Source organism: Sinohyriopsis cumingii, chromosome 1 (genome assembly GCF_028554795.1).
Source record: "Sinohyriopsis cumingii isolate HCF-2022 chromosome 1, ASM2855479v2, whole genome shotgun sequence".
NCBI lineage: Eukaryota > Metazoa > Mollusca > Bivalvia > Unionida > Unionidae > Sinohyriopsis > Sinohyriopsis cumingii.
The window spans coordinates 130455079-130477135 of NC_142961.1; the positions used below are offsets into that span (position 1 = coordinate 130455079).

Genomic DNA, 22057 nt, shown 5'->3' on the forward strand with positions numbered 1-22057 from the left:
CCATTTAGGAAAAAACGTGTGAAGGACGGACACTAGCAAAAGACCTAAATGCCCATTTTAATTTAACAGTTTATTATAAGAGCTAATAGAAATCAAATTATGTGACCCTCAAATTCTTTGTACGTGAAGGGCACAGATCGAGATTATAAACTATTTTATATCCGTCTACAAGGATAAATTGGATACATTACTGTGGCCATAAAAATATGGATACTTACATGCAGCAAAGTTGCTTCTTTTTCCACATATAAAAGGAGAATGTTTCGTAAAACGTATTGTAAATTGAACACCTAAATATGAACAGTTTGAAAAAGAAAGATCGATTCACCAAATGTATTAATCAAGGATGAAATAATACTCATTTCATAAATTCAAACAATAGTATCGGTGCTGTAATTGATGGAAATACCATTTAAACTCCAGCAGAAACAACTACCGTTGATTTTAATATGTACAAGTTATAAAAGACCGCTAAACATTCCTTATAATAATGTATTGACCGAACTGCACTTTCTCTAAACACCAGGGTCGGTCCATCATGTCATTTGTGTGTAAATACGATATAGAGATTTCTGACGTATGAAAACTCTGGCCTATTGATAAACAAATACAAAAACACGGAAAGCAAAGAACACATGATTAGATACCTGACGTTCCTTAGAGACCCTGTGCCAATTGTCATGCTGTTCTTCCTGTTCTTTAACTCTTCGTTGTTGCGGTCCAAGGAAGATTCCTTACCTTTCAAGGCAGACTGTCTCATGCGAATAGATGACGGTCGTTCGCCTTTATCACTACAACAAAAGAATGATACATTATGTCAGGGTAAACAGCTGGAATTGTATTTTAGATATCAATAAGCATGCAGTAGATCATCACAAATGAGATACTTATAGATCTTCAGTGAATTCTCAAGCAAATGTGATATATATTACCTGCACATTTGTCTGGATTAAGCCTCATTCCTAAGTAACTAGACATATTGAAACAAATAGTTATATCTGAAAAAAGATACAGAACTTTATGATTAATATGATGTGGCATCAAAAGGCCCCATCACTAGCTGTACTTTTACAATTCCCATAGGTGTATAAAGTAAGTGTAGAACGCGTAACCTTGCTTATCAATGACGTCAAACAATTTCATAAATGACAGGAATAAATCAAACAAATGTGCCAGGCAATTGAAACATTGCATTTGAGTCATTATTTAGCATATACACATCTCATTAAAATTTATCAGCAAACGTGGTTTGCGTTTTAAAAGTTATTTTTAAGGAATCTATGTAATCTGAAAGCTTCACATGATCCCAAAAGATATAACCAACGCATGCAGTCAACGGTAAGGTCAAAGAAGACATTGGTGCCTTAAATTTGGGCTTTTCGAATAAGAAAACTTGATATTGGATAAGATTGAAACCTTCAGCCTGTTTGTTCTATTGTATTGTAAATTTACTATTTAAGTATAAGTAAGCTGTATTTGTGAATGGTTTAAGTGGGTTCAATTTGATGAAACAAATATTATTTCGTATTTGTCTATTTGATACAATACGATAGCGATTCGTGTGTAGATTGGCAAAAGGATACTAAGCTACCGGTACATTCTGACACATATGCTATTTCAAAATAGTATCAACATTTTGGCTTTTCGCTGTCAAAAATAATAGATATGTCGATAGAAATCGCAAACATGTTATTATAACATTAAACTGAACACCAGAGGCAAGTCATATGCTAGCAAGGTATAATCGCTTCACTCATCCCACAATTGTATGGATCGATCGTTTATCCGAAAGAAAATATTATAATTTACTCTACTTTGCCGGATATATTTTATATAATTCATGCGTTAGGAATTCTTTAAAGTCTGGAATACGTATGCATGATAGAGCTTAACTAATAATGTTAACTCTAATGTAACTATTTTAGTCCACAAAAATAAATAATTGAAACCTGACATTAATGTTAGATCCTACTGACGGTAATCAGAGAGGTCAGAAGGTCTGTGCAAGAGGTATGTTGTTGAAAAACACCGTTCCTTAAACTGATCAGGACTTGAAACACCAATTAAAAAACTCCGGCCGAAGTTACATATACATATATATATATATATATATATATATATATATATATATATATATATATATATATATATATATATATATATAATATATAATATATACAGCAGGTTTGACATTGCTGACAATAATTTAAGCAGAGATTAAAACGTTCGCTTGTACTCCATCAAACATTAGTATTAATTTTGACAAAAATGTTGGCAACTTTTAAGGTAAAACTGTTTTTAAACTTAACTTTCAGTCGATATTCAATAGCCAGTATTGTTCAGGCGTGTCATTAAACCAAAAGCATATATATAAATAAATATATATATATATATATATATATATATATATATATATATATATATATATATATATATATATATATATACCGCGACAGTGCATGAAAGACTCAAAACAGGGAAAAAATAGCACGTGTTTATATGATGGCAAAATTGGAACATTCTTTGCTACTGTATTAAACCAGATGGTGTATGAGGTATTCTGGAAAAAGAAGTAATATATGTTGTTAAATTTAACTTATAAAATCTGCGTCAAAAGGTATTATTACTCATTACCCCTGTAAGTCAACTTGTACTGGGTACATGTCGCCGTTTTCCTATATAGGAGCAGTGACGGTCAGTATTAGAAGAACATTTCGTGAGTACGAGCTAACGCAATACCTGAAACTGAGCCTGTCAAATGTGATACGTACTTCATAATAAACCTAGTTGATTGTAAGTGTGTAGTACTAACAGAGGTAGGCACACTCATATAGTTTAATGGATTCAGATTGGACATAACTTTAGAAATAAACTTAAAACATACGATTGAAAACCCAATGTAGCGAAATGTCAAACATATGTCATACTAGTCTGATGGTATCATATTCTTCCAGAAACAACAATCAACCAATTCGCTTAATTCCAAGTGTAGCAATTACAAGTATGTATACAGCATGCCAAATAACTGAGATAAACACAGTTACTTAAATAAGACTTACACATATTGTACATGTTTATCCCCCTTAACCCACCGCCAAGGCATAGCTTTTGGAAACCGACTTCAAAATTGTTAACTAGGTGTTATGTTTATTTAATATGTATAATGTGTTTGTTTATTCCTCTATGATAATATTGTAGTTAGGACTTGACCTTGTCCAAAACCAAATTTATTGTCCTCCAGACTTATGATCTTTGTTCTGATAAGCAAATAATGCATAGTTAATATTCTCATATGATCATTATCTGGGTCAGTGCCAAGGAGATTATATGTACCATGTTTCGGTATTATAAATAAATTTATTAACAGATTTTATCTTGCAAACAAAACAGATTATTCTAGAATGAACAGTTCGTTTAAATAGACGCCAAATTTATTTCCAGAACATGCAAATTGTGATCTATGTCAAGGCGCTTATAATCGTGTTGATCTGAGAAATTACTAGTTTTTGCAATATCGTCTGAAACAGAAATCAGTCTTATGGATGTGTTCTGAGCTTCAATTGGACGGAATTTCTTTGTTCAAATTATTCATTCACTGTAATACAAAGTGTTCCAAAATACTATGTTTGGACAGAGAAATTAATTTAGAATTATAGTGAATTCGGACAGGGACACCGTGGATTATATAAATATGATTAATTGGAAAGCTTATTAAATCATACCACTTCAACTTACCGGTATATTTGTACGTTTAAGATTACATGCATATCGACACGTTCAGTGGTGAATCTTATTTCGAACACTACACTAATTTAATTATCACTGTATTCTTTAGGACTGGTTATAAAACATTTTAGACTATTTTGAGATTTAATTCGTAATACTGTAAGTTGTTTCTAAACTTTGACATTATATTATATGTAAATAAATTATTTGTTGAATGTTACAAACATTGTTGGCTTCCGCTGTCTTCTATTACTTACTTTATGACCATAGAGTCGTAATACGACGATCTAGATATGTGCTTACATAAGCGTTAGCGCCAACGAGGTTGAAGTTTCATTAATTCAATACATTTCGTAGAGCCCAAATAAAATGGCGACGATTTTTTATATGCAAGAGATAGAGGGTCTGTTACAGGACACGCTGGTCCAGCCATAATACAAACTTGTATAAGTTTAATTATAACACCGCAAACAATTAAGGAAACATTAATCTATATTCGACAAAATCATTTTTACGAAACCAGACAGTAAACAGTTAGCTAGTTTATAGGGTGATTTAGAGCGTCCGAGTTCAGATAATCAGTGATGGTATTGCACTGCAATATTCTGAAAGATATAGGGATCCGAAATTCTAATTAAAATGTTTCAACCACAGTTCTTAATATACGATAGGGTTGCCATTGTTAACAATAATGTAGCTAACGATTAGAATGTTCGGTTTTGTGCGATTAAAAATTAGGAATCTCTAGCAACCTTGATACGGGGTTAAATAATTCAATAAAAGAAGACGATATTGTTGTTGGAGACACTTCTTGGAAGCAGGGTTGACTGCATGTCGTCTATTGACGATGATGTATGGGATAGACTCAAGTTGATGACGACAAACAGCATAGCTTCATTCTACAATAAATGTATGCCCTACTATCAACCAACAAGTAAAAATATAACAGCAATAATAAGTAGTAAATTATCATAAAAACATATAAAACAATAATGAAAGTCCAACGTCTTCTTGTCAAATCCGCAAATGTTCTTGTATGACAGCTCACGGAGATGTAAATCTCTCTAGCTCATATAGTGTAAGGATTACCACAGATTGTCATCTATTGTTCTCTCTTGTCATATGAGAATGGTTTCATGTTGTTCCATATATAGATATGTGTACATGAATGTATATATATATATATATATATATATATATATATATATATATATATATATATATATATATATATATATATATGTATGTGTATATATGTTGTATATGTGTATGTGTATATATATGTATATGTGTGTATGTGTATGTATATATATATCAATATATGTGTATGTGCATGTGAATGTATGTATTTATATGCGACTGTACATATATATATATATATATATATATATATATATATATATATATATATATATGTGTGTGTGTGTGTGTGTGTGTGTGTGTGTGTGTGTGTTTGTGTGCATGTGCGTTTATGCATGCGTTTATGTATATTTCCTAGAGATTACTAAATGGTTTTATGTATTTATATATCTCATCTTGTACATGGGTTAGTTGACGATGTATTTTGTTAGCTTGCGTTATTGTCTATGCTGTGTCTCATAAACTTATATGTATAATCCGTATTTTTATAACATGATATAATCTTTGCTGAAGAGGTAATGAAGTCTTTTAGACAGTCAGTCATTGATAAATGCATGCATGCATGCATTTACGCATACAAATAAACTGGGTTCGTTAGCCTTGGCCGGCAGCCAGTCTAAGAGAAGGAAAACTCTGACTCGAAATCCGGGCAGATGGAGCTATGATTCCAAACCCACCAAGTCCAAGTCATCGTATGATGGCTCCGCTGCCTTGTGGATATCTTCGGGAGTAAACCTGGACAGAAAATCCGGAGTGGAGCCCTTAAGGCGGCTGGGTGTCAACTACAACTTCCTTCCGGCAGCTTCTGCATCCGAACTGGTGCCAAATGTCATGCTCAGCAAGGACGAGAGGGGGATCCTGACGTCTGGCCAGCCCAGGATCTCAATACTCTACACCCAGGCTTGCGCCCTGGAGAGGTCACTCCAGTCTCACTACTGAGTGAGGAAACAACAAGGAAGCTGACAGTTTACGGGTTATAAGTCCCATCCGATTGGCGTAGGGAAGGGACACCACGGGTCAGCTTCGATGGTTGGAGGGATCATCGTGTCCCACCGGCCGACTACCGCCCGCCTCAAGCCGGGCAGCCCCGGGTAAGTAAGGTGTTGACCCACCATCGTTTGCCTGCTCCAGTGGGTGTCTTGAGCTCATTGTGACAAGCAGACGGTAATTGCACACCAGACAAAATAAACAAGAAACCAATTAAGAAGACTCAAGCTCTTCGATTCGCAAGCTGGAACGTGCGCACCATGTGGACAGGCATCTCTATGCCCTACAGTGAAAGGGGTCGCCCCTCTGAAATCTCTGAGGGGAGAGAAGATCACTGACCCTGAGCAACAGATGGCCAGATGAGTGGAGCACTATTCAGAGATATACTCCCGAGAAACGTCAGACACCGATGCGGCCCTTAGGAGCATGAAGAAACTGCCCACCATGGAGGAGTTCTACAAAGTGCCACCTTAGAGGAGCTCAACATAGCAATCGACTCCCTCACAAACCACAAAGCACCAGGAAGTGACAGCATCCCTCCCGAAGCTATCACCCATAGGAAACCAACATTGCTTTAGCCGCTGAATGTGCTACTTTGCCTCTGCTGGGAGAAAGAAGCAGTCTCCCAAGACATGTGCAATGCCCCTTCTGTGACCCTTTACAAAAACAAGAGCGACTACAGTGACTCTAATAATTACAGAGGGATCTTGCTCCTGAGCATCGTTGGTAAAGTGTATGCCCGATCATACTCAACAGGCTTTAGCTGCTGGCGGACCGTGTGTACCAGGAATCCTAGTGCGGCTTCAGATAAGGCAGGCCGGCGACAGACATGATCGTCTCACTGCGACAACTCCAAAAAAAAAATGAACAGAGAGCAAGGTCAACCACGCTACATGATATTCATCGACCTCACAAGGCCTTTGTCCTGTTCAGCAGGAAGGGCCTTTTTTAACTTCTCAGTAAGATTGGTTGCCCTCCAAAACTCCGCAGCATGATAATCTTTTTCCATGCCGATATGAAGGTAACAGTCCTGTATGATGGATCCTCCACAGCCTCCTTCCCAATCAACAGCGACGTGAAGCAGGTCTGCGTGCTGGCGTCAACTCTTTTTGGAATCTTCTACTCCCTGCACCTGTCCTACGCTTTCGACTCGTCCACTGATAGCGTATATCAACACACCAGGTCACACGGGAGGCTGTTCAACCTGGTACGACTTCGTTCGAAGACTAAAGTGAGGTCGGTGCTCATCAGGGAGACGCTTTTTGCAGATGACGCGGCTCTTGTGACCCACAATGAAGAAGCCCTCCAGAGACTATGAGACCGTTTCGCTGATGCCTACAAGAGTTTGGGCTCACCATCAGCCTGGAAAAGACAAAAGTTAGAATGCAAGATACCACCTTTGCCCCTTCCATCAAAATTGACGGTGTCACCCTGGAATCAGTCAACAACTTTACTGACCTGGGATTAACCATCAGCAACACTCTCTCGCTTGATGTGGAGCTGGACAGATGGCGTGGAAAGGCAAACACCATCATGTCACAACTAACAAAGAGGGTGTCGGAAAACAACGCGTTGACAAAGCATACCAAGATTCAAGTCTACCAGGCCTGCGTTCGCAGCACCATTCAATATGGAAGTGAGACCTGGATCACCTACATGAGGCAAGAGCGCAGGCTCAACTTCTTCCATAAACGGTACCTAAAACACATCTTTAAAGTCAGCTGGCAAGACCGTGTCCCACACAGCGAGATCCTGCAGTGTGCAAGTACACCCGCCATGTACTCTCTGCTGATCAAACGCCGCCTTTCATGGCTGGGACACGTCCAACGAATGGAGGATGGGTGGCTGTTAAAGGGCATCCCATATGGACAGCTGGCCACTGGTACCAGAATAGTAGGATGCCTCTCACTCCGTTTCAAGGATGTGTGCAAGAGGGACATGAAGGGATGCGACATTTCACCCAACGGCTGGGAAGTGCTGGCCAAGGACTGTGGCACCTGGAGACTGATGTTAAGCAAGGGCATTGCAGTCGCTGATGCGAGGAGATGCCAGTTGGCAGCAGAGAAACGTGAGAGAAAGAAAAGTGCGGCAGCAACCCCAGTAACTCAGATTTTACAGTATGTCAGCACCAACTGCAATAGGGACTCTCACTCGGGCATAGGCCTGCACAGTCACAGTATAACATGCCAATACCCTGAAACAGACGACAGTTCAATGACACTATTCGTGTGGTTTCTCGAGCTTGAACCGCCAATGTTATATATATATATATATATATATATATATATATATATATATATATATATATATATATATATATATATATATATTTATTTATTTATTTATTTATACATATGCATAATCACATGTGTCATGTAGAAAGAACTACATATATAGAAACACTGGTTTAAGTTTCCCATTTCCTTTTCATTATTATTGCAAAGTTAGTGTTAATAACATAACGATATAGACGTATTAACATTTTCGAAATATTAACATCATCAAGCAATTGTCAAAAGATCAGTGCCATGCTAAGCCGAATGCTAATTAGATCTAACTACAAACGTCCATAATTGCAGGCATTAAGATATTTCGTTTTGTCAATACTCTAGTGACACAGTACTACTGTTGTATTTTTGTCACTTTTATGTTGTATTTCATGATCATGTATTACCCTAAATTTGAGTATTCTTATGTTGTCTCTGTTGAAGAGGAAACAGATTTAGCCAGTCAAACATGCATAGATACATATATACATATATAGATACATGCATACATTCCTACATACATACATACATACATACATACATACATACATACATACAACATGCATTCATACATACATAGCTAGATACATACATAGCTAGATACATACATACATACATACATACATACATACATACATACATACATACATACATACATATATACATACACACATACGAACGTATATACAAATGTAGGTACGTGCATACACACATACAGACCGAAACTAGTGTTCATGTATTTGTTATTCTTATCCGTTGTTCTGTTACGTACCATCCTGAGTTTGATTAACCTAATGTAATCTCTGTTGTAGTAGAGATAGAAACATGCATACACACATACATACATACATAAGTACATACATACATACATACATACATACATACATACATACATACCTTCATACATACATACACACATACATGGATAGATCCATACATATACAGACACATACATACATACATACATAAATACATACATACATACATACATACATACATACATACATTCATAGATACATACGTACATACATGCATACATACATACATACATACATACATGCATACATACATGCATACATGCATGGATACTTAAATATATATACATGCACACAAATAAATATATACATACATACATGCATACAGGCATACATACATACTTGCATGCATGCATTCATTCATGCATACATACATACATAAATACATACATACATACATACATACATACATGCATACATACATGCATACATGCATGGATACTTAAAGACATATACATGCACACACATAAATACATACATATATACATGCATTCATGCATACATACATACATACATATATACATACATACATACATGAATACATACATACATATATACATACATACATACAACCATATATACTTACATTCATTCACATATACATGGATACAACCTTACATATACAGACACACACAAACATGCATACAGACATAAATGCATACATACATACATATATACAGACATACATGCATACATACATAGATACATACATACATACTTGCATACATACATACATACGTACATACATACACACATAAATGGATACATACATGCATATATACACACACACGTACATACATACGTAAATACATACATACATATGTACATACATACATACATACATACATGCATACATACATACACACATACATACATACATTCATACATACTTACTTGCATACATACATTCATTCATATATACATACATTCATACATACATACATACATACATACATACATACATACATACATACATACATACATATATACATACATTGATACATACATACATACGTACGTACGTACGTGCGCACGTAGGTACGTACGTACATACATACATGCATACATACATATATACGTAAATATATACATGCATACATACATATACATACAAGCACATATACATGCATACATACATACATACATACATACATACATACATACATACATATATACATACATACATACGTACAACATACATACGAACGTATATACAAATGTAGGTACGTGCATACACACATACAGACCGAATCTAGTTTTCATATATTTGTTATTCTTATCTGTTGTTTTGTTACGTTCCATCCTGAATTTGATTAACCTAATGTAATCTATGTTGTAGTAGAGATACATACATACATTCTTGCATACATACATACATACATACATACATACATACATACATACATACATACATACATACATACATACATGCATGCATACATACATACTTACATACATACACATACATGGATACATCCTTACATATAGAGTCACACACAAACATACATACATACATACATACATACATACATACATACATACATACATGCATACATGCACACATACTTGCATGTATGCGTTCATGCATACATACATACATACATACATACATACATACATACATACATTCATACATACATAGATACATAGGTACATACATGCATACATACATGCATACATACATGGATACATACATAACATACATGCACACACATGTGGATACGACTCAAATGCAAGTTATGCAATGATTGATATTTTATAACACATGCGATCTAGTCTAAATACAGGAATGTACTAAATTTCGTTATCACACCCCTAACATTTACGTGAATGGTAATTATCACCTCAACGTTCAAACCTGGTATGATTGCTCTAAAAGTACTAATACTACAAAACAAAATCTTATATACGACATAACCTCTTGAAATGGTACCCAGGCTTGCCAGGTTTTTTGAACATGTGCAGAATACTCCAGGAGATTTTAACTAGAGACATGTATAACGGACAGACACAAAATTTTCAAAAATAGTAATCGGACACAGCCGCATCTACAGTAGGTCTTGCTTGATTTTCTGTGCCACACTGTATAACAAAATCATCTCAAAATTGGTTTGGAGAGTTGTTTGGAGATACGTGAGCAACACAAATTAGAAATTTCCATTTCCTCTCTAACAGACCCCGTTTTTTGCAGGATATAATGCTTCCCCTTGTTCACAAGCATACCCGGTTTCCGAACAATACTTTAAGGATTCATGAGATGAAATGAAAACGTGACAGATGACGAACAAATATATGCCAGTATATTCCACCAAACCATAGCTAATTTGATTATACATTGTGAACATGTATTATTATTTCTCTTCAATACTTACTTGTGCTGGCGCTCTGGATGTTTCATTTCAAGTAAAGTCTTTGCAAATACCTGAAAAACACAAAGTAATAAATATATTAAACACATATAATAATAAAGACGGTTGAGTGGTATATTTTTAGTAGGCTAATACGTTAACTTATGACCATTAACAAACCTGTTGTTAATAAAATAAGTATAAATCTAGATATGACTGAAAACGATGATATTATATAATTTGACAATAAACAATGAAACATAAGAAACATTAAAACAAATAGAGATGCGTATTTCAGGGTGAAAATAAAGACTTTTCTATTTAGTCAATACAAATCAATTCTGAAAATACCGTTTTACCTGTTCTTACATTGTCCAACATTAAAAGGTAAATTTGATCATTTCTCACATTGCTTAGAAATTACCTTTTTTCATTGAATCATTCCAAAATATGTATACGTATTAGACACATGCTTACAAAGCATGAGTGTTTATCTATGCTTACCTGTCCATTTTCAGGTGGATCTCCATTTCCAAATGTGCTGGTCACGATCAGTAAAAGTGATTCGTGTTCAAGATCAACGTAGTCATATTCATCCATGGATAGCACCTGCAGGGAAATCAACATCACGTAAAGCGAATAAACAGTATAAAGAAATCGCTTGAGCCCTTCAGATATTAACACAAACAAGTCAGACACTGCACTATTAGGCAATAATATTATTTTAAACAGTACAATATAGCGCATTTATTTTACGGAATTTTGTTTCGCATTCTGTTTCAATCCTTTGATAAGGTACGAAATTTTTGGTATCAAAGAGACAGTCAAGCGCCTATGTTGCCATGGTGTCATCTTGCGAAAGACAATATTGAAGGGTGAATTGAATTCTATACGATCCTTCACTCATGCCGTTAACTATCATTTCCTTATATATCAGTGTAGCTATATGTTGTGGCCTGCCAATAACTACATGAATCACAATGATTTTCAAAAAGGAGAGGTTGGTTAGGTTTTCGAATGTCAGCAAAACACTGATGTATCGTTTCTATTTCGAGATGACTAGATTGATCCTACTTTCTGCATCAGTGTAACTTTAGCAAGACAGAATATAACCGTTGAGAATATGGGTCCAACGAAGCTAAGCATACGGCTGGGTTCATTCAACATGTGTACCGAATGAAGCTCTTCGGAAGTATATCACAAATTCGATGAAACTGGATGCATATCCTATTGAAGACACTGGCACAAAACGACAATGGTATAAATTACAGTCTTATATGCTTAATGTGGTTTATATAACAATAGCGAGAAAGTAAGACTCAATGTATTTTATTTCAAAAGACGCGTATATTTTACTGTGAATATTTAAAACTGAGAGAAGATCAGGACCAACGAGAGTCGACATGCTTCACATATCATATATTCACTTTATTCAAAGTACTATTCAAAGTACTAACCAGAACAGTTCAAATTAATAGAAGCTTTTTCAAACCTGATATTTTATTTGTTATAAAATGTAACTTAATTGTAAAATAAAAATGATTCATTGACTAATTCTTTCTAAGCATTAATTATGGATGTCCTCCTAAGCCCTATGCTTTAAATTCGGGAAGACTGACGAAATAACCATCGATTGGACTTAAGGACATTGATGGTTTCTTTGATTGGAGCTCAGATTTAATCTTCATTTGCATTGCATAGATATTTATTGATAATTAGGACAGATTTCATGCTATACGTACCAAACGAGGTTTTCTTCTTCGCACTAAAATATTTGCAAACAATACTCCTTTTTGTTCATATGACAAATTCCTAATACGTTTGGACCTATGCTTTTCTGCAGACTGTTTCGAAATAACTAAAAAATCCTTGACAGGAATTTTTTTTGCTTGATATTGGTGATCAAATCTCAAGTTTTTGAACACGTATATGCTGCTAAGCGGTTTCTAAGTCTTTTAAGCAAGTGTATTATGGGCTGACGGGGATTGTTGTTCCTTTATAACAGATACTAGGAACTTATAGTTTATCTTTGAGTTTCCTGTTTATCATGTGAGATGGAACGCTATCATATGAATACTGTTTAAATACGTTACCCAATCATAATATCTTAAGGGAATACTATCTACCTAAGGTATGTGACATAGTTTCTCGGAAACTCGACTGGAGGAATGCCAACTGTATGAGAGCGGCTTAAAATAGGGAAACAATCACCCCACCGGTAAATCCAGCGGAAGTGCGCACATAGGACCTTACACGGGTATTCATTATAAACACTAAGTGAGGACGTTCACTGATATATCATATACCATGGGTTACTTTCAGTAAATAAAAATGTATATTCAGAGATATTTATTTATTTTATGTCTGATAACGAAGGATCTGAAGCAAGAATCTGAAGCTATATTACATAGTTTTGTGTTAGGTTACATTGGTGTATGTGACATTATGTTGTATAAAACGGTGCGTAATTTCAGAAAATATTTAAACCTTTGCATTGAATGCATGCTTGAAAATCTGGCAGAGTGTCCTAGCAAATCCTTCCGACTTTCCGGTCTCCGTGGCATACAGAATGGTGCATTTTACTCTTCTCGCAAGAGCTTTTCCCATAAAATGAACAGATAATTTCACCGCACTGTGAATGAAACCAATTTCTCCTAGTAAAATATGTTTCGTCGAAACTACTTACCCAATCATAATACCTTAGGAGAACAGCTACTAACTTGCAAATCCAGTCCTCCCAGACACTACGTTTAGCTAAAAGGGAGCAAACAGTATTCTGCCGAACTACGTGGCGGTCGGGAAGAGTGACTTCCCATTTGGTATAAGAAATGGCTGCAAATTCTAAGGACCATGAACTATTCAGTTTCTACTGTAGCGAATGGCAAAGCTGTCTATGGATGCAACTGCGCGGAGGTTGAGAGGGTTTATATGTATCACGAATGAGTAAATATTCTTGAAGAAACATATTTTGCTAGGAAAAATTGGTTTCTTCTTTAAATACGTTACCCAATCATAATACCTTAAGAGAATACTATCTACCTAAGGTATGTGACATAGTTTCTTGGAAACTTGACTGGAGGGGATACCATCTGTAGGGGAGCGGCTTAAAATAAGGAAACAATCCCCCCCCCACCGTTAAATCCAGCGGAAGTTGAGAATCAGTGTCTTCAGAAGCTGCTTATGGGCCTGAAAGGGTGACCTGTTGAGCTGCGGATATAAAGCTTTCCAGATCGAATTGGGCCCTCTTGGATGAGAGATATCAGAGAAAAAAGCTAGCGAATGTGGACCCCGCTCTCCACCCCACAGCTTGAATGATGTCTGTCAACGAACAGTTCCACCCTAATGTACGGCTGGTGGCAACTGCACTAACATTGGGAGCCCAAATAAGTTCATTTGAGCCGTGGTTATTTTCTTATATGCCGAGCGACTCAGTCACTTAGTCCAGGACGAGATAGTCTGTCTTCATATATCCTTCTGTATTGTCTTGAAAGGTAGTAAGAGGAATAATCTCCTCCAATGTAACGGTTCTTTTCTATTACATTGCCACATCACAGACCAAACTAATGTTTCTAGACGAGACAGAGGTCTCATGACGAAGGACTGGTTATCCGTGGAATGGAGGTGGTTCATGGCGATACAAGTGGATGCCGTCATGAGTAAGACTGAACCGTCTTGTCGGAACTTCATGTAATACGGATCAGCTGATTGGGTAAGTATGTCGTTAACATTATTAGAAAACAAATCTTGCAGAAAAGGTGTGTCTGAGATGCCATTGCAATTGGTTTAAAACGTGTCTTGTTCAACCAGGTTAACACAAAAGTTGTGTTCCACTTGGACACAGCTAATGTCTTTAGCAGTGTATACCCAAAGTTCGCGAGTAGGTCGGATAAGTCTTTGTTTTGTCCATTATCGTATTCTTTGGTGATGAACAAAGGAGTCAACAATAGTAGAACGGTAACCTTTCATCGTACTCTGTGCTATCCTTCGAAGAGTCAGAGGAAGTTAGGTATTTGAGGTACAGATTCCTGTTCATTTCTGCATTACTGAGTGAAAGCGTACCATGTGAATTCGTATGCTTTCAGTAGGAAGTCTTGTAGGAAAGGTATGCCTGAGATGCCCTTGAAGCTGGTTTAAAATGTGTATTGTTCAGTCAGGTTTATAACCAAGATATGTTCTACATGGGCATAGGTTTAACGTTTTCGGCCGTGTATATTCAAAGTTGACTAGTAGGTCGGATAAGCCTTTCTTTTGTTATATATCGTCTCTTCCGTAATGAAGAAAGGATCTCAGAGCGGTAACCTTTTAATATTGTCGGTGTTAACCGTCTTAGAAAAGCCAGATCATGTTAGCTATTTGCGGAATAGATGCCTGTATTCGTTTGTGCACCACTGGGTAAAAACATACCATGTGCCTTCATATGCTTTCAGAGTGGAGAGTCGTCTTGCTAGAGTGATTCTCTCCACGACTGGCTTTGAGAATAATTAATTTCTGAGGGCCTGCTTAATGTTTTCCAGACGTGCAGGTTCCATAGCTCTGAGTAGGAATGAAACAACTGCCGTCGTAGTCGTTTATGAAGATGAAGGAAAGTCCAAATTTTCCGAGGATTTCCCGTTGAGAGACTGATGAAGTTGTCATTGATTAAGCACTTATACCACTATTGTTTTGATACGTGGATCATGCGACACTCTGAATTTCTTTCCTTCTATATGACATTTGGAATCAGAGATGTTGCAGGTATGTGTATGCGTCCAAGCCGATTCAAATCTATCGATAAAGTGTCAAGCTTTAAATCCGAGAATGAAAATATAATATTGGCAATTGTTACTCCACCTTGTCCCAAACATGTCTACCAGAGGTTAGGCCCATCGGGTATATATGAATGAAAGTCGAGGAACGAAGAGACCATTCCAATTGTTTTATTTGATTGTTCGAGGACAAAGATTCTGTCCGTACGTTAGGAGTACTAGAATATGGAGAACATGTTCATGGATTTGTCTTTGACAACATCACTTTAGAAAGTCACACAACAGGGCGTCAAGGTCTTGGGACTTTGTTCCTCCTTTTCGTTAGAGAATCGTCAGCACTGTTTGATTTGGCTCCTTCTTGTTGCTTGAGTTAAGTCAACATTATATAGATGTAGGACAGAATGAGAACTCCCTTGCCAAGCAAATATTCCTACCACTAGTGAAAGGTTTTCACAACGGCAGTCATCTCCATAGACTCTCCACGGAGAGAGGATGCATCGCTGGCTTCCAGATTGGATGGTAGTAGTTTGGATCCTAAGCATCTGTACAGACGGTAATCTCGGGCAGTTGTAATTGTAGACGTATACCCGCCATGATCCAAGTTAGGTTTCCCCAATTCCACGAACGGTGCCTCAGTTATGTCCATATGATGAGAGAATGGTCCAGTGGGCAAACATTAGGCCTCCATTCCGGCAGAAGATTCATTTGTAATGGGTGCATAGGAAGGCTACCTATGACAGTGAGGTCCGCCTCGCTTTGAGCAAGCCTAGTAGGCAAAGGAATTCTCTTGCGGATAGAATGTCTCAGAAGGAAAGATGATAACATGGCTTCGATTTCGATGCCAGACCCTGCGAGAGACGAAATATTTTGCCTGTGTATTGAGCTCAAATATCTATGTGAACAAGTTGTTGAGGTGGTACTAGGTCGGATTTTGTCACCTTTAGGACGAGAAGTCCAGATTGGTAACACGTGAGGACCCATGAGCCGATGTCGAGCCCCTGTGTGAGTTCCCTGAATTGGTATACGATGCTATAGTCGATTAGCAGGAACGTCCTGTAAGCCTTGTGAATAGGGACATGAAAGTATGCACCAATTAAATCAACACTGATGGCAAAGTCTCCCTCATGGATGGCTTTCAAAATACGATGTGGGGTTCCATTGAGAACGAAGGGGCGTGAATGAATTGATTCAAGGTGCCTAGGTCGAATGTCATTTGCCTAATGAGAGATAGGGCCTTGTTGTGCAAGATCCGCTTTGGTATGCAAGCACTGTGGCTTTCGCTGGATGGAGTTTCGATGGGACTGTTTTCAGAGGTTCATTTACTATGAGTTTTCCCTGGGCACTTTTGTTGGTTTACCGTTATATCCCTGTATCGATGCTGTGATTGTGGTAGGTAGGGAAATTGATTTCCTGCGTGGCTTGATTGTGGACATCTTTAATCTGGACGTAACATAGGATAAAAGTTCTGTTTTTAGCTTGGCCTTATGATGGTTCTTCAGAAAAGTGCAGCCAGAAAGCATTAGGTTGCGTTCTGCCAATTTTAGTTTGGTAGCTGCGGTTACAGCATTAGCCAAAGTGTGTTGAGCGGCTCTATTCAGTAAACGGGCCATTCTTGAGATCTGCATGCCATGAGGTATCCGGAGTGGGAGTAGTTAAGCTTTATTCTTTCTGTTGAAATATAGCCATTAAGACGAAGTCCAACATCGAAGTCAGGGCAACAATATTGCGCACTGACTGCCGAATGTCATTAGAGGCCATCCAGTCCATGCGTATGGAGTGTGCCTTTGTCATCCCAAAAGTGGCCATATCATTTTCAACTGCTCTGATGTCCAACTGAAAGATTGGTGTGTGTAAAGGTAGAACCGCCGACGAACTGATGATGAATGTGAGTCAGAATGACTCTAACTCTCCCAGATTATGGAAATAATTGAAATTGTTCCGTCGTGATATCAACAGATGCTGTAACTCAAGTTTGTTGACTGAGTAGGAGAAGGATATAAAAACGGGAGCTAAAGGTAAATAAACGTCATCATTGGAGGCTCTGAAGGCAGAATCTTTCCAAATATCGAATACTGTAGAATCCTCCCATGCCATCGGATACTGTATAATAGATGACAGCAATGTAGAACAAGTAGCATAATCTTTGTTGCATGAGGTGAAGCTACGTTCCCCTGTAATGCTTGAGACTTAACTGGCGAAGAGCGACTAGGTCTGCTGCTCAATAAACTCTTAAAACGCTTTTTTTAATTGACTTCGAGACAGTCGCTGACTAAAGAGTCTCTTCTAGTGGCAGAGTGTAGAGAAATTATGAAGCGACATCTGTTGAAGCGTAAGGAACGATTCCTGGCATCGTGTCGGATGAGTGCCTCGAGGTAGTATGACGGTTTGATAGGACCCTCCACATGTCTGCTAAAGTCGGTTTTAACGTACAGGAAGCCGGGATATTAGTTACTGAGTACGTACTATCGATAGTTTAGCCCTTTGTGAACCCCAGTATATGGAGTAGGCCGGACGCAACGGCAATACGCGATCTGTATTGGTATGATATGTTGAGGATCACCAATTATGGTTGGGTTATTGGATGTTTGGTCCATATAACCTGTACGTAAGTCTGCTGAGTGAGAGAGAACTTGGCTCTTTGTTAGCTGTTCTTCGCTGTTGCATAATAGGAAAAGGTCAAACGCCGAGGAGGAAAGGTAGAGGAAGTTGCCAAAATGTAGTCTCGTGGCGGTGCATTTGGTACCGGAGTTGTATTTCAGAGCGTGTCAATGTCAGGAGCTTAGTGGCTGAATGATAAATGGATTTATCTGGTTTGTCCGCCAGAAAGTCTCACACAGAGGAACGATCAGCATACAGGCTGGTGACTTTGTCGTCCTGACCTGTTTTTCTGCGCTTTGCACGTAGCTTTAATATGTAAAACAACAAGAATAAAAAAAAACATAAAACGGTAGTCCTGCACCTGTGTGTTAAAACGCAACGTCGGTTCGGAGCTTGAAAAACGCAACCAGAAAAGAAAGTCTAATAAAGCGATCAAGGATGCAGGCAAGACATGATAGCAATACCACCTGTAAGAAGGAGAAGTATAAACCTGTGAGCATCACATGCAATGATTTAATAAAGTGTGGGCGCAGAGCTATATCAAATTGCGGTTGCCTTGGGAAAAAAGAGATAAAAAACTACACCGCTACTTATAGGGAATGTCACGTACGGTACGTACAGGTAAAGCCATTGACGTGTGTCATTCCATGGTTAAGGATACCTTGGAAAAGCAAACTCATCTGTATTTACCAGAAATGACGAAATCATACATATATGGAATTTCTAAAGGGCATAAAAACATGCTCACGTAAAAATATTATAGCCCTGACCAATATTGTGATGTCTCGTAAGCTACCCGTGCGAGTGTCAAAATGCTCTTTAAATATAATAGAATGCTTATGCAGATAACTTAACTCAAATGTCGCCTATAGAAACATGCATAAGCAATACGCGACTGAGTAAACCGTGTATAGAGAGTCAAACGGTACTTGTCCGACCAGAGCGGAATTAATACAGATGTGCACACAAAATTATCTACATTACACACACGAAACCTTCATATGAAAGGGACCAGAGGCACCGTTATAAATACATACAACGTAAGTGCGACAGTAGATGTTATGAGGCAATTACCTGTGAGGAAAATTGCTAACACACCGCCTATATAAGGCAAAAACAAACAATGAAATTGGCGTCCGGACGCTACGAATATCTTGGAATTGAAACCCACTGATATGTACCCGTTAGATATGGAATTGCACATATATTAAGAGTTTTGATAAACGCTATACACTTGCACGTGCATAATAATTACAGCACGAACTGAATGTGAAGCTTCGGCTCCCTAAATGTGTGACGATGACAATGTGTAAGCAAATTGTAAAGGCAGAACTGTGTCGTGATAGGAAGAGAAACAGTCGGTAATATAGATCGGGAGTATTTTCCTTAGAAGTGAAAACTCCTCCCACTTGGTCTATCGTGACGAGAGCGTGAGTCTATGCACGCGCAGTAGTAACTGAAGGGTTCTTAGTCTTTGCCGCCAAGCCTTATACCTAAGAAAAGATCACTTATCCCGACCGCAACATAAGTCAGCAGACAATCGTTTGCTCTCCTTAGCTAAACGTAGTATCTAGGAGGGCTGAAATGGTGACGTAGTTCTAGTGTTTCTAAGTTATTAAGATTGGGTAACGTATTTAAAGAAGAAACATAAGGTGAATAGTATCATGCTTCATATAGCGTCACTGAAAACCTCAGATAAATGCGGTTTATTTGAAGTGCAACTAGAAATATAATATTTATGTATATGAATAATTTCAAATGTTTCTTAGATATTAAATGGACACTCTATCAAAGTTTGTATCTACCCCTTAGTAATCCAATTAATGCGGACTTATTGACAGCGCCTAATCTTTAGAGCTCTAAGTGCTTTAAGATATATGATAACACAAAAATATATATAACGACAAGATTACAAATGCAAAAACTATGAAATTACAAAACATAAAAATGCTGACATTAATTAATGAAGTAAAGTTTATTAAGTCTTTAAATATATTACTGTACTCTGAATATGTTAATTTAAGAGCAACTATGAATGACCTCACATATTCACTGTATTTAAAATATATGATCAATTCGTTCCATGTAGCTGGACACTGGTACGCACAAGAACATTGTTTATATGACTCCTTCTGAGTGTATGAACAATGAAAATAAGAGTGTCAGAGAGGAAGAACTTTGATAACATGTACACATAAGAAAACGATATTTCCTTGTGAGCGTTATTACATTTTCATAACTTTCAATGCATCGAACTTCATTGATACAAAAGATCCAATTGGACATTATGATGTATCATTAGATTGCTTTGCGTTGGAGAGATTTCATCGACACGAACATATTTGGAAGTCTTATTTCAGTAACATTATTTTATTTACGAAAACATCAAAGCACTATTAGGCGCCAAGTCTTCCGAAAACGCGTAGTTCTTTTGAGACTTTCTACTCGATAAACAGGACAATGAAAATCCCAATAGTTTTCTCATATTGAAGTAATGACATGTTTTCCTTTTATCGTATCATATGGCGCAACGTTTTGCAATAGAACAGCATTGCAGAAATGGTATTTTATACTGTTATCAGCAAAGATAATACATATTCTAACAGATAGGTACATTGGACTGGATCAAGTCAACGAAATGCAGCATAGTGAAAAGATTGTGTGGTTGATTCTGGATTTACTTACTGGCCTAATTGTCGGAATCCAATCTTACGTCTCGGCTTGTCAACACTATTTGTTGTATCCTTGTCTTTCTTCCAGACGTGTGTTTTCCACGGGGCGTTCTGCAAAATATTTGTGTGTATATGGGCAGCTCCGAAAATTTTAATTTTTGTGTGAAATCCCGTATTCATTCACCCGGCTAGCAATGCCTACGTGAATTTAAACTTCTGAAGACTAATAACACTGGACAACAAATTTTTACAAAAGTCATGTTACTGAAATAAAATTAGTCAATTCTTATCAATTTTTATGTGCTGAACACGAATATGACAGTCAAATTGCAAAATTGGCTCTAGTTTTTTTGTAATCTGCAAGAAATTAATGTTTACATAACGAAATGCATTCCAATAGTAAAAGGTCAACTGTAATAGCCTACCTATAAAAAATCAAGTCATTGACTACATCTTAGATTTCTTCGCCTGTCTCCTGTACAGCTGTTCGGGAGCATCTCTGAGGAGTGTCCAGCAGTAGTCAGCCAGCATTGTAGTGGACCATTTTCCCTGGTATCTTTGTTCCATTGTTGCGATATCTTGATGAAAACGTTCGCCGTGTTCATCACTAACAATACCACAGTTGCTAGGAAAGAAATCCAAATGGGAATGAAGGAAGTGAATCTTTAGAGACATATTGCAGCCAAGTTTCTTATACTTCATCAACATGTCTTCTACTAATTCCTTATAGTTTTCTGCCCTAACATTTCCGAGGAAGTT

General features: G+C 37.3%; 1 protein-coding gene across 1 annotated transcript in view; it reads right to left on the bottom strand.

Annotated features, from left to right (window-relative positions):
* The window catches only part of LOC149807858 (nitric oxide synthase 1-like), a 39101-nt gene extending 17695 nt beyond the window's left edge, over positions 1 to 21406 (bottom strand). The window contains exons 1-5 of the mRNA XM_089971390.1: positions 21312 to 21406; positions 13771 to 13915; positions 11788 to 11892; positions 11308 to 11357; positions 648 to 791 (exon numbers count right to left, since the gene is read on the bottom strand). Coding sequence (XP_089827516.1) covers positions 648 to 791; positions 11308 to 11357; positions 11788 to 11892; positions 13771 to 13890 — 419 coding nt within the window. The 5' untranslated portion in view covers positions 13891 to 13915; positions 21312 to 21406. The remainder of the gene's footprint in view (positions 1 to 647; positions 792 to 11307; positions 11358 to 11787; positions 11893 to 13770; positions 13916 to 21311) is intronic.
* Between the last annotated feature and the right edge of the window lie 651 nt (positions 21407 to 22057).